The sequence below is a fragment of the Mobula birostris genome, chromosome 9, assembly GCF_030028105.1.
Source record: "Mobula birostris isolate sMobBir1 chromosome 9, sMobBir1.hap1, whole genome shotgun sequence".
NCBI lineage: Eukaryota > Metazoa > Chordata > Chondrichthyes > Myliobatiformes > Myliobatidae > Mobula > Mobula birostris.
The window spans coordinates 54,549,900-54,563,837 of NC_092378.1; the positions used below are offsets into that span (position 1 = coordinate 54,549,900).

The window sequence follows — 13,938 nt, forward strand, 5'->3', positions numbered from 1 at the left end:
TACAAAGATTGGTGGCCTTGTCAATAGCATAGAAGGTTGCCAAGGATATAACAGGGTATAGATCAATTGCAGACAAGGGCAGAGAAATGGCAGATGGAGTTTAACCTGAACAAGTGAGAGGTGTTACTTTCTAAAGCATCAGTGGCTGAGGGGAGACCTGACAGAAGCTTATAAAATTGAGAGGCATAGATAGACAGCTAGTACCTTATTCCCCAGGGTCAAAATGTCTAATGCTAGATGGCATGCATTCAAGGCAAGTTCAAAGGAGATGTGTGGGGCAAGACATTTTTTTTTACACTCAAGAGTGGTGGGTGACTGGAATGCACTAAAAGGAGTGCTAGTGGTGGCAAATATGATAAGAGGCATTCAAGTGGCTCAGATAGGAACATGAATGTGTAGAGAATGGAAGGATATGGACCATGTATCTGCATAATTAATTATAGTTCAGCACAACACCATGGGCTGAAAGGAGTGTTCCTGTGCTCCACTGTTCTAAATGCACATGAACCTCTGCCTCATCTGGAGGGGCCCGTTTAGGTCCCTGGATAGTGATGAGGGAAGTGTCCTGACACAGGGTCACCACCCAAAATGCAAACTATCCCTCTGGCCCCACTAATGTTCCTCCAGTGGTTTGTTTTTCTGTTCCAGATTGCATTATCTGCGGATATGTAATTATATAAATATTGCAGATATAATTCGAACTAGGAGATGTTCTCATATGCATCAGCCAAATGTAAGACAATGGGATAATGTTAATTGGCCTGCAACAAACCAGGCAATATGGGCTAAGTTATTTTTTGCACCATTGTGACTTAGTTAAACTGGCAGTCCAGACTGATGTTGTAACTTAGCACATCAAACATGGTCACAGATATCGCTGATCAGTCAATAGTTGGGATCTTTGAGTACTCAGAGTCAGCCTCACAACATTAAACTTGCATGTATAAGATTTCTTTCAGACCATCTGTGTGAATTATTCTGTACCAGCAAAGGTGCTTGAACATTCAATGCTGTTTCCTACTGTTCAAAGGAAGCAGCGTCAACCCAAAATATTGGAAGTAAACAATGTCATTGCAATGATTGAAACTGCTGTTACCTGGATCTAGAGTATGAAAATGTAACATACTTTGAGTTTGAGCATCTCCAGGAGAATGCTTGCTTGTTGTGATAAATAAAGACCTTTATATCACCAGCTTCAGCATCTCTCCAGTGACTGCATCACATGTCACAACATTCATACTTTAATGTGCTTGACTGGAGTTTCCTCAGACAAGAAACTTACTGTGAAGAAGTTGTACTAAATGAAGTTGTAATTAGAGTGTAAATAGTCATCTGTCAAACGAGGCCTGGGTGTGTTAAATAGAGCTTGGTGGATTTTGCTGCTATATCTAAGTGCCTTTGTACAAGTTTAATTGCTGTATATACTGTAAATAAGGACTTCTAATTCTAGCCCAACAGATGTTTAAGCCTGGAGAATTTTATCTTTCCAAAAGAAAAAAGGTTGGATGTTGCAGAAACTGAGTGAAAGAGCACGAAGCTGCTCTCCTTCACAACCAAATGGTGGGGGAGGTGGGTCTGTCAATACATAATGTGCTTTGTGATCTGAAAAGTGGCAAAGCGATCAAAATATAATTTCTTTCCAGTAGTTCATTCAGTCTCAAAATCACCAGATCACTACAGCCACAACAATTTATAGAATCAATGAGTTATGTATTGCAGAAACAGGACCTTCAGCCCAAATTGTTTGAACTGACCAAGATAGCCATTTATGCTAATCCAATTTTCCTGTTTTTGGTCCATATCCCTCCATGTATCCTAAACTTTCCCATTCATTATACCTGTGCACACGTGTACTTGTGTATATGACAATAAACTTGACTTTACCTATCCTAAATGGCAATTGTACCCATCTCTACTAGACCTGTCTCTGTCAGCTTGTTCCACATACCCACTACCCTGTGTGGAAATCTTTCCCCTCTCACATTAAACCTATGTCCCCTAGATTTAGACTTCTCTACCCTGGGGAAAAATATTGTAACTTTTCATCTTTTCTATGCACAATTTGATTTTATAGATCTCTAAGGTCACCCCTCAGCTTACTTCACTCGAGGGAAAACTGTCCCCAATCTATCAGATCTTTCTTTAGAACTCAAGCCCAACAGTCCCAGCAACATCTTTTGAATCTTTTCTTCAGCATCTCCAGCTCAATTACATTGTGACCAGAACTGCACACAATACTCCAAAGTGTTGCTTAACCATTGTTTTGCATAAACTGTAAAACGGCAACCCAGCTTGACTCTTTTCAGGCTTCCAGCCGGATTCAAGCATCGATTATAACTAATGTTTCGATGACAAACTCTGCCATCTTCTTCAGGATGAGGTCTTGCCTCTCCATTCACTGAATCTCCAGTGTCCTGTTCTTGTTTAAGCTCCCAAAGCGAACCAATTTGCACGCACTTTAGTTCAATTTCATCAGCCACTCCCTTACCCTCTTTGATGTGGAATAAGAAAAAGCTTGCAGTGATTTGATTTCAGAATGCAAACAATTAAAAGGCAAGGATCTCTCAGTTGGAAATATGGTTCAATATTTTATATCTAAATTATTTTGTTGAAATGAATCAATTCCTCAATAAATAGTTTTCTCTTTTTTTAAAAAAAACAATGCTGTTAAATTAAAATGCATCAAATAATTTGGAAGATAAATTACAACAGAAAGTATCTTCAGAAAAAGCAGAATACCATCCTTTAAAAATGTTTGCTAACCCTGAACAAGTTTCAGAGCTTCCCCACATCAGTCCTTTCTCTCCCCAGCTCTGACTTTTGCCATTATTGCTTCGACAGTGCATATCCAAGGGTCATGAGGTAGGGCCATCCATGCTGCAGCACCATCACCCTTTTTGGCCCAAAGTTAGTCTGGAAAGTCTTATTTCTAAAGGAAGAGGCGGCCACTTCGGTTCAGCTTCAGAATCTTTCCCAGTCGCTGCTTTGCAGTTGCCATCCCTTTCTTTGGACGCTTTCCTGCCAAACGGTTAATAACATTAGTTTACGCAAAAACTTTAACAAAGCAGCATTCATACACTTGATAATACTTTCCCATTGAAGACGTCCCAGTGTTTCCTGATCGATGATGCTCTTCCTATCCATCTGTTTGACCTGGGACCCTCGTATTTCAGTGAGACAGTCTCTCATGAGCTAAGTGGGCATTCTTGATTTCTCCCCCTCTGATCATCAGTGCCACTATACTCATGCTGAACATCTCTCCTAGCGGGAATGCACCCCAACCTCCCGCACCAACTTGATGATGGCCTCCCTCTGATCAAGGTCACCAATGTTTTACGGTGATATCTGGCCACTGACCTTTTGTCGCCTGGTTGCTCACAGGCGGTGGATTGGGAATGGTCCGCTTGCTAGATGGATGCAGAGGTGGTGACGTTGATATTCCAGGGTGGGTCCGATCCGGACTGTCACTGTTGTGAACGGGACTTGTTCGCAGGTCACAGTCAGCGGTTGACCTGTACACTGCAGTCAATGAGTCAGAGGCAATCTGACCTTCGCTGTCTACCATTTGTTCCACTAACATCTTGTTCTCCTGGATGTTTTGTCTCACCAATAAAGAGCATTCTTTTCTGAGATGTTTTGGCTCATTCTTCAATACCTTGAATAAAAATTAGAGGTAGGTTTGTTTACTTGAGTAATTCCCATGCGATCCTTACCTCCCCAAATTCCTCTGCTCTATGTGCCTAACACAATGGCAGCCACATTACACTTGACCTGACCATCCTCTAGACAATGCAGGCAACTGACTGAATTTTTGAGGGGAATGCCCTGCCTTGCTTGGCAGGGACCACAGAACAAAACACAGCTCCAGCCAGCAGCTAGAGATCAAACCTAGGGAAGGAATTCCCTTCTGCATAACACTTTGCCACCCAACACACCAAGACAGTGCAACTACACATCTTGTTTAAGCTGAAAGTTTCAATGGTTCAGCAATTTACAGCAAACATCCATAGTAGGAACTGAAACAATCAGGCAAAGGGACATTGGTCAGACCATACTTGGGAGTATTGCGAGCAGTTTTAGGTCTCATATCCATAAAAGGATGTATTTGCATTTGAGAGAGTCCAGAGATGGTTCACAAGGGTGGTGCCAGGAGTAAAAGGGTTAGTGTATGAGGAACATTTGATGACTCTGAGCCTGTACTTGCTGGAGTGTGGGGGGGGGGGAGGGCAGAGAAATCTCATTGAAAACTATTGAGAATTGAAAGACCGAGATAGTAAATTGGATGTTTCCTATGGTGAGGAAGTCCATGACCAGAGGACACAGCCCCAGAATTGAAGGACTTCCCTTTAGAACAGAGACAAGGAAGCCAGAGGGTGGTGAATTGTGGAATTCATTACCACAGATAGCTGTGGAGGCCAAGTCATTGGGACAATTTAAAATGGAGGGCGACAGGTTCTTGATCAGCAAGGACACCATAGGTTCCTGGGAGACGACAGGGTAGGGTTAAGAGAAATAATAAATGACGGAATGGCAGAACAGACTCGATAGGCCTAATGACCTAATTCTGCTCCCATGCCTTATGGTCTAACATGGTCGATTGTCTTTACATCCAGTTCATATAGAGCATATGGATGTGCTTAATTAAAAGTAGACCAATTAAAGCCACAAAACATGACCTCCCCAAAGAGATAAATGCAAGCAGATTTTCCCCGACCAAGTGAAAGTGCATGCCATGGACACTCAGGTATATAGGGAACCTAGTCCTACCGCTTCAGATAGTCTGGCCGATGCTCCCATTGTGCCCCTCCGTTCAGCAGTTGGCAACACAGTGCTGCACTCAGCGGCTTCCTGCTTCACTGGCCCAGCTGTGAAAACATACATTCATCACTCAATAACAACCAGTGACAGGATCACAAAAGGACTGTGAGACCAACCATTGTAACTTGGTGCAAAGGTGACCAAAGAAATGAAAACATGGCCTGCAATTTAAAGCGAATTCAAATTTACTTTAGTTATTATCATTGTGCCCAAACAGTTTCAGAACAAAATCCATATTTTATTGATATACAAAATAAATTCTATTCTCCTCTCCTGTTCCTCTCTATGCCATTCTTCTGTGTCCATACCCTTTCTTCCTTCACAATGTTGCTTCTCTTCAGATCTCCCTTCTACATCCCTCCAGCTAGGACTCATCTCTTGCTGAAGGTTGAAGACAAAATTATTTATTGGAAGTATCCACAAGCCCCTTAACAGATCAAAGAAGTGATAGAAAGATTTGGTTCAGAGACTAGAAGTCTTTCCAGAGAAGGGCAGAATTACTTAAACTGCAGTCCATAATTTTCATACATTGAAAGATCAAAATAGCTCAATTCAGAAAGATAGTGAATTTACTCAGAGGATTTAAGATTATTTTCTGGATTTTATAGTGCATAATGAGCTGGGGACCTTTATCCATCAGCAAGAGAACCTTTGTCAGACAGTAATAATAAAATTCAATGCTGTGTTTGAAAAGAACCTGAAAACTTTAATATTCTTTATCTTGCCAGAGTCTACGTGGAATGGGAAGAAGTTAAGACTGACTACCATAAAATGGTCAAAACTAACTTTGGATAAAATTACAGATAAAAAAGTGGAAGATGATCAGTAACTTGATTGAATAACAGTCATAAATACAGTACGCAGGAAGGGAGAGAGCTCCAGATACTAGATACATTTATAGAAACTAATTTTCAAGGTAAGTTGGCTCATTGGATCTAAAATTGGTTTGGCAATAAGAGGCAGAGAATGGTGGAGGAGGGTTGCTCTCATAATTGAAGCCCATGGACAATGATATAGCCTAGGCACTGGTGCTGTAAGCCAGCTGGTGGTATAGTGGCATCTGCACCAGACTTCAAATACACCTGGCTCTTTGCACATTTTCCATCCGTGCTGGGTTGAGCATTGAGCTAGCAATTCGGTCCTGTAAAAAAAACAGCAAGGTTGCCACCCAATGCGCTACAAGGCATGGAGAGGAAAAAAATGGTGCGGTAAATATTTGATTTTTTTATATCTATAAAATATTGAACAGTTTGATTAGTATGTTTGCAGATAACAATAATTGGTGATGTAGATAGTGAGGAGCATAGTGTTTAGGTATCAAATGATATTGCTCAGTTTGCAAATTGCGCAGACCAATGGCAGATGGAATTTAATCCCAACAAGTATGAGGTTTTAGGGATAGGACATTGACCGGAATAGTAGGGTATGTTGAGGAACAGAGGGACCTTGGTGTACAATTCCAACAATCCCTGAAGCTTGCAGCACAGGTAGAGAAGGTGATGAAGAGATACTTGTCTTCATTAACAAGGGTACAGAATATGACAGCACATTGGTTTTGGTACAACTAGTTAGGTCACTGCTAGTAAACTGTATACAATTTTGTTCACAACACTAGAAAAGGTGTGATCACACTGGTGAGTCTGAAGAGGTTTATGAGGATATTGCTTGAGATGGAACATTTCAGATATGAAGAGGGAATTGATAGGCTGGGATTGTTTCTCTTTGAGTAGAGAAGACCTGACAGAAGTACACAAAGTTATGAGTGACAGAAAAGAAACTTCACCTCACAGTGGAATGTGTGTGCTTGTTTTTCATGAGCTGGCTAAACAGAGCAGCTGGTTTTTGTATCGGTTTGTGTAGAGGTTTGTGTATCAGTACCTGAAGATGCTTCCAGTCCGCTGCTACATTAAAACACGACTTCCGAGGAGTACGCCTTTTCCTCCATTTTCCAATAAATAACTTAAAACACCGATTGGAGTTAAAACTTGAAACAAACATGCTAGAAATCTGCTTTCTAGACAAGTGAACTGAAACGTAGAGGTGCTAAGTTTGGTTAGACAAAATGTTGTGCAGCCAACAGGTCTGTACATTATGAAAGGATTAAAAAGCTACTGCAACATGTGCAATAGAAATAACATTAGCAACATCTAAATGGAACTATTTTCTTCTCAGGATGGGTGCGCTGTGGCATGGTTAGTACAGCCACTGCCTCAGAGCTGCAATGATTCAGGTCTAACGCTGACCTTGGGTGTTGTCTGGATGGAGTTTGTACACTCTCCCTGTGACTGTGTACCATTTCCTCCAGTTTCCTCCGTCCCGCATCTCAAAGACGTGCAGGTTGCCAGATTAATTAGCTGCTGCAAATTGCCCCTTGCAGGATGCCGCCAGAACATCTTAGGTTGTGTTGGTTGTTATTGCAAACGAACATTTCAAAGTATGTTTCAATGTAGAGTACGTGAGATAAATAAATGAATTTGAATCTGTAGAGTAGGTGAGTGGTGGAATCTGGGAAGAACTACCAGGAACACGAGAAGAATAAAGCAGGATTAGTGCAACAAGGTGCTTGATAGGTCAGCTGGAACATCATGGCTGAAGGGCCTGGGCCCATGCCATCTCTCGATTGCAAACAGGAAGGAAGGGCGAGAGGAGAAAAGTTCAAAATAAATTTATCAAAGTACCTATATGTCACCATATACAACACTGCGAATTATTTTCCTGCAGACTTGCTCAATAAATCCGTAACTGAATCAATGAAAGACTGCACCAAATTGGGTGTGCATAAGACAGCAAACTGTGCAACTAGAAAAAGAAATAAATAACAATAAATAAGCAATAAATATCAAGAAAATAAGATGAAGTTTCCTTGAGTGAGTCCATAGGTTGTGAGAAAATTTCTATGATGGGACAAGTGAAGTTGAGTGAAGTTATCCCCTTTGGTTCAAGAGCCTGATGGTTATGGGGTAATAACTGTTCCTGAACCAGTGGTGTGAGTCTGAGGTTCCTGTAACTTCTTCCTGATGACACCAGCGAGAAGAGAGCATGTCCTGTGTGGTGGGGGTCCTTGATGATGGATGCCGCTTTCCTGCGATAGCATTTCGTGTAGATGTACTCAATGGTGGGGAGGGCTTTACCCATGATGGACAGGACCGTATCCACTACTTTTTGTAGGATCTTCTGTTCAAGGGCAAGTCGTGTTTTCAGGTTTTGATGTAAACAACAACACAAGTAGAGTACCTGCGGTATTTTGCTTTTCAACATCTCCCATGCTTTTTTTTAAGGTAAAAAAGAAAATTCACTTCAATTTTCCTCTGACTGGCAAGTCAGAAAAGGTCTTCATTTGAAATAGTCCAGTCAAATTTCAAGCAGTAGACATTAAACTGTACATTAAGGGACAAATAAAGTCAACATTCCCAAGCTACTGGAAACACCAATGCCAAGTGTTTCCTTTGAAAGGCCAGCTGGTCACACCATCCTCTCAATTCCGAATTCAGGAAACTTAACACACTTCTTTCCTGATCAAACATTGCATTTCATAATGTCAGCTCTACCTGAAATCCTTCATCCATCAACAGCTAAAATCTGGGAAACAGGCCTGTCCCACCTCTTAAATGAGCCCTTTAAAACTATGGACCTGTTGACAGTACTGTCTCTAGTACAGTGACGGACCTGTGGCCACGGTTACTGTGCCTGTCATAATGATAGACCCACGTCCACCATTACTGCATCTGCCATGACAGATCCACGCCTACCATTACTAAACCTGTTATAAGGACAGACTTAAGCCCATTACAGCACACCTGTACTAATTCTAGATCCATGCCCATCTGTACTGTACCTGTTGTAATGACATTCCCAAGTCCAGCAATACTGTTTGTGTATAATGACACACCATAGACCAGCAGCATGTATCTGTTGTAACTTTAGATCCCTGCTCACCTGCACTGTGCCCTGACCTATAGCTGAACCAGCACACGTGTCTAGAATGTCAAACTGGGCCCACTGATCTGGATACTTCATTTCCAAATATCCACTGGGCTCAGGGAAACAGCAAAGTCAACTCCCACCTCAATTTGCTACGGTCGTGCTCCCTCTCTGTCCGGACACGTCGCCGGTGGATCCTTTTAAAGAATTCTCAACCCTGCTGGGTATAGTGGGCCAAATGAGACAGAAAGAGACCTTGGCAACAGCAGGTACAGTCAGTCAGATCCAACACTGTGCGCCACAATGTCAAAGCACAGAAGATGTTTCTCTTCGCAAATGAGATCAGTACAGGGGTCCATGAAAGTAAGTCACTATAAATCTGGTGGAGAATTCATGAAGAAACTCAATCTCAGAACAGGTTAGAGCACTCAGCGTAACACTCTGCAGATTCCCAACAACTACAAGAGGTTCAAAGGTTCATTTTATTGTCAAAGAATGCATGTACAATGCAACTGTATTTGTCTTCTCCAGATAGCCATGAAATACAGAAAGACCATGGGTGTTGATGAAAGAAAAAACATCAACTCCCCCCCCAGCATGAAAAAGATAAGAGACAACATTCATAGACCCCAAAATACCCCTTCTCCCACTGCAAAAAACGGCCACAACAACAATCACCAACCCCTTCACTCACAGGAAAGAATTTCAGCTGTTTCATTGAAAATAATTGAGCAACAGAAGTCACATATTTCGAACTGGATTTGATAAAAAGGTGGGTGGAGGTTGAAGTATCAGCCCATCGTACTGAATGGCCAGTGCATTGCTACACAACCTGGCAGACAGCAAGGTGTCTATATAATACTCTGATGTCAACATACTGTATATGACATCACATAGGAAACTGAGTGAAAGTGAAGTTCATTAAAATTGTCAAGGTGTAAGCAGATTGATTCAAGCCATTAAAACATTACTGTATGGTATGAAAAAAGTAGTGAAAAGATTGATAGCATTAAGTGTAAAGGAGGAAATTTTGCTTTGGCTGCCCAGGTCTTGGTGCAGGCTTCTGATTGGCTGGGCTGTTTCATTTCAGTACTTTCTGTTTGAAGTTGAGTGAGTCATAACAAGCGTTGTTGAATGCAAAATATTTTCATGGTAACTCATTTCCTTGATTTTTTTTTCCCAATGGAAGAAAACAGAAAACCAGGATGAGACCCCAGAATGAATTATCACTGTACAGTGAGTGGGGTTTAAGACAAGAGCTTAACATCGAAACCAAACCATTAAGGAGAGAACCAAGGTACGGCTTCTTCCACAGAGCCATGCTAGCTCAGTAATAACTTTGAATTTGATATCAATTTTTTTCTCCTCTTTCCACAAACATGGAGGGATTTGAAGCCAAGATGTGATAGATAGTTAAGTTCTCACATCAATTATCTCATTCAACAATGGAACAGGATTGAGAATCAGAGTTTTAGCATCTTGAGGTGAAATCCAAACAGGAACATATACGTATATGGTTAAGACATTAAAGTCATAAAAGTCTCTCAACTTGGAAATTGAACTGCTGGTCTAGAATTTCAGTCTTACATATTACCTCTAAACCAGGCCATACAAAATTCTGTTCTCAGCATCCTAACTTTCACCACCTCATTCATTCATCACTCCTGTGTTTGGCAGGAGTTCTATTTGTTATGAGTCTATAATATGACAAAATTGTTATTGAGACCTGTAAACTGAGAGCTTGGATAATCATGAACTAGTCACAGGCAACCAATAGTGGTAGGGGAGTCATGTCCTAAAGTGCAAATAAACTCTGAGGCAGTAACATGGGGAGAGGATTCTGGGATTTATAAGGACTTCCAGATGCTTTAGACAAGACCCAATAAAATGAGGAGAGATGAAATTATAAGAGTTACTATGATAGAGGAAAAGATTTGTGGAAATAGAAACCAATGAAATTGATTGAGGTTTTAAGTTATCAATGCTTTTAACAGTTCTGGCAGAGAAGTCATTTCCATTTCTGGGGAGAACACAAATCTGAAGTAGACGTCAACCACTTTTCACACAAGAGGGAGCATTTCCCAAATAGAGAGATTTTAAGATAAGAAGGGTTTAGAAGTTCAAGTTGGAAATCATGAAGATCAATGAACAACGGAAAAGACTAATGGAAAGTCCACATCTGTGTGAAGAGGGGTTACAAAGGAATGGAACCTATGGTAGCTGAGAGGTTCTACCAAAGTTTTATCCAGAGTATTGGACAAAGTAATTGGAGTTAATTAAAAAAAAATGGAATTGGTGCAAGGTAGATTCAGTCAAATGACACCAAGGCTAACATATTACACTAATTGTACTGTATATAATTGTTTTTTTTTTTGAAGATGACCCACTTAGCTTGAATATTTGATGGATAGGTGCATATTTCACAGTTTTTTTCTTGTAAATGGTCCCAGAAGAAGTCCAAGTTTAAAAGTTGTTCAGACAGAGACCCAAGATAGGAAGGGCAATGAGGGTACAAGCCCAATACAGTAAATGCGATTGGTGTGGATAGTCATCACAGCTGGCATGGAGAAGGTGGGCAGAATGGACCCATCCCTGAGGTGTAGGACTCTGTGAAACAGGATTTCAAACTTAAAAATAAACAGTTCATTCATTTAAGTGGTGGTGAAAAAAAAATTCTGTTTATGCTAATGGAACACTCCCCCATATTAAAAAAAAATGTATTGATACCGGGGAAATTGAAAGATTTTCATTGGGACATTTCATTGGAATTACAGTGTAAATTATCCGTGATCTCTGAATGGCAGGGCAGAACAAGCAACTAAGCATCCTAGCGTTGTTCCCTTGTGCTTCCTCCCCCTCCCCAATCAGTACTACGCACTTCAACCCCCCAGCCCTTCCCCAAGACCCCCTCCCCTCCTCAGCTAGTTCTCCCTGTTTCAAACCTATCTGTGCTTCCAGCACACCCAACCCACCACTGCTGGTGCTAAGATGATGGATCAGTTATGAGGAACCACATCATTTCAAGTCCTTACCCCACCTGCAAAGTAGGAGATCCTATTTTGTTTTGTAGCCCTGAGTACACACACAAACACACTGAAATACCCACCACAGTCTGATGCCCTGGAACATGGGCTCAGTGCGCCTTTCTCCCTCCTATTAGTTCTTATGCCTTGATGTGACTTGGAAAGGTTCCTTTTATCCAGGCTGTCCCTATTCTTTCTTGGGCTGCTGCGAAGGTCTGAGTACTGCAGGGCTGCCATTGACAGCATGCCCTGTATGGCCTCGGTAGTGCTTGGAGATGGTGGCTGTACCCTGAAATGCAGCAAGCAAAATGGTTGGGCGTAGGTAATGTTTTCTCTTCCCAATCATCCATTAACCCATCTGTGCTCTAATACCAGAGTCTGCTCAACATACCCCAACTACACCAATGGAGTCACCGTTGTTATAAGCACTGGAGATTTACTATAAAATGGCAGGAGATTCACTGACTCAATGCATTGATTTGGATTAAGCCCCACACAATCTATCTGACCTCTGTACTATTCTACTCTGGAATACTGAATGACGGGACAGGCTATTTATTCTTTAAGTCTGTTCTATCATCCACTATGGCTAAAAACTTGGAAATATTTTAAACAGTGAAGATGGTAACAGATTTCACCAGTACCTTAACTAGAGAAATGGGCAGACACATGGCAGATGCAGTTTAACAAAGAATGGAAAATGAAGCAATAATAGAAATTAAACAGGAGGATAAAGGAACAGAGGTATGCAAGATAAATAGAGAATGTCATTAAGTACTTGTATCAGTTCAAGCATAAAGAACAAAGTTCGGAAGATATGCTTAATCTTTCAATGTTGGATTGTGTTACTTTCTGGGTACTTCACTTTGAGAAAGGTACTCTGCCAAGAAAGTATGGAGCAACTAGAATGGATACCAGAGATGAGCAAGGATTTCAGTTATGTGAAGAGCCTACATAGAAAGCATTATTCTCCACAGTGAGAGTTCAATTAACTCAATGATTTCAATATCAAAGAAAAAGTTTTGACAGACTGAAACAAGGACAGCAGTTTCCTGATTCATAGGGATTAGTACCAGAGAACACAGACTTAAGAGTGAGAGGAAGACCAGGATTTTTTGTGGTGGTGGAAGCAGATTCAGTAACAAGAAAACTGGATAAAGATATAACTGGATAGTTCGAGAACTATTCACAGGGCTATAAGAACGTAAGGAATCTCAGCAGAAGCAGGGGTCTCCTGGCCTGCCCTACCAGTTATCAAGTTCACTATTGATCTGACCATAAGCCTCAGCACTTCTTTTTCTATAACCCTCTTGCAATACTCTACCAAAATATCAAAAACTCATCTCTCTCAACCTTCAGTGATACACCATCCAAAGCTCTGCACTGGTGAGTGTCTACCCCAGTACAGAAATTCCTTGTTTCCATTCTGATGGGTGATCTTTTATTCTGAAATTGTATCCCTTCGCCTTTGATCATAATGGCTCATTTTAATTGATCATACAACCTTGTTCATTCAGCAGTTTCCTCATGGGCCGAATGGCCTAATTCTGCTCCTACATCCAATGGTCTTATAACGCTATTTAGATGAACTCTGCCTGTCATTTTAAATACTTCAATTTCATCAACTTCAAATTTGTGATATAAACATCCCCTCAGCACTTACACCACCTCCCACCCCCACCCCACACACAGAATCCTGCATTCAATCCCCATTTTCTTAAACTCAGCCCAATCTGCGCAATCATTCAATGCAAGATAACCCCTTCACTTCAGGAATCAATCTCCTTATTAAAGGAAATTATTATATAAAGTAAATATATACTTTACTTACTTAAAGTAAATATATACTGGGCAGGACAAAAAGCATTATCAGGGATGCATCTCACCCTAACCATGGACTTTTTACTCTCCTCCCATCTGCTAGGCGCTACAGGAGCCTCCGCTCCCACACCAGCAGGCACAGGAAGAGCTTCTTCCCTGAGGCTGTGACCCTGCTGAACCTCACATCACAGTGCTAAGCAGTATTGCACCCATATTGTACTGTCTCAGTACTTTTATATTTGTGTGCTGTAGCACTTTTTTAAATTCGCAGTTATTGTAAGTAACACTATTCTTCGCATTTCTGGTCAGATGATAAATGCATTACATTGGCTTTGTATCTGTACTCGGCACAATG

General features: G+C 41.1%; 1 protein-coding gene and 1 long non-coding RNA gene across 4 annotated transcripts in view; one reads left to right on the forward strand and one right to left on the reverse strand.

Annotated features, from left to right (window-relative positions):
* LOC140202773 (uncharacterized) overlaps window positions 1-13,938 on the forward strand; it is a 59,003-nt gene that overhangs the window by 2,028 nt on the left and 43,037 nt on the right. For 2 of the 3 annotated variants that reach the window (XR_011887185.1, XR_011887186.1), the window contains exons 2-3: window positions 5,547-5,734; window positions 9,929-10,036. This is a non-coding gene — a long non-coding RNA (uncharacterized lncRNA). The remainder of the gene's footprint in view (window positions 1-5,546; window positions 5,735-9,928; window positions 10,037-13,938) is intronic. The other variant, XR_011887187.1, reaches the window with a different exon arrangement.
* Window positions 2,585-13,938, reverse strand: part of LOC140202770 (lysine-specific demethylase 7B-like) — an 88,670-nt gene continuing 77,316 nt past the window's right edge. The window contains exons 17-20 of the mRNA XM_072268094.1: window positions 11,846-12,051; window positions 4,768-4,865; window positions 3,358-3,655; window positions 2,585-3,018 (exon numbers count right to left, since the gene is read on the reverse strand). Of these exons, the coding sequence (XP_072124195.1) occupies window positions 2,930-3,018; window positions 3,358-3,655; window positions 4,768-4,865; window positions 11,846-12,051 (691 nt within the window). The 3' untranslated portion in view covers window positions 2,585-2,929. The remainder of the gene's footprint in view (window positions 3,019-3,357; window positions 3,656-4,767; window positions 4,866-11,845; window positions 12,052-13,938) is intronic.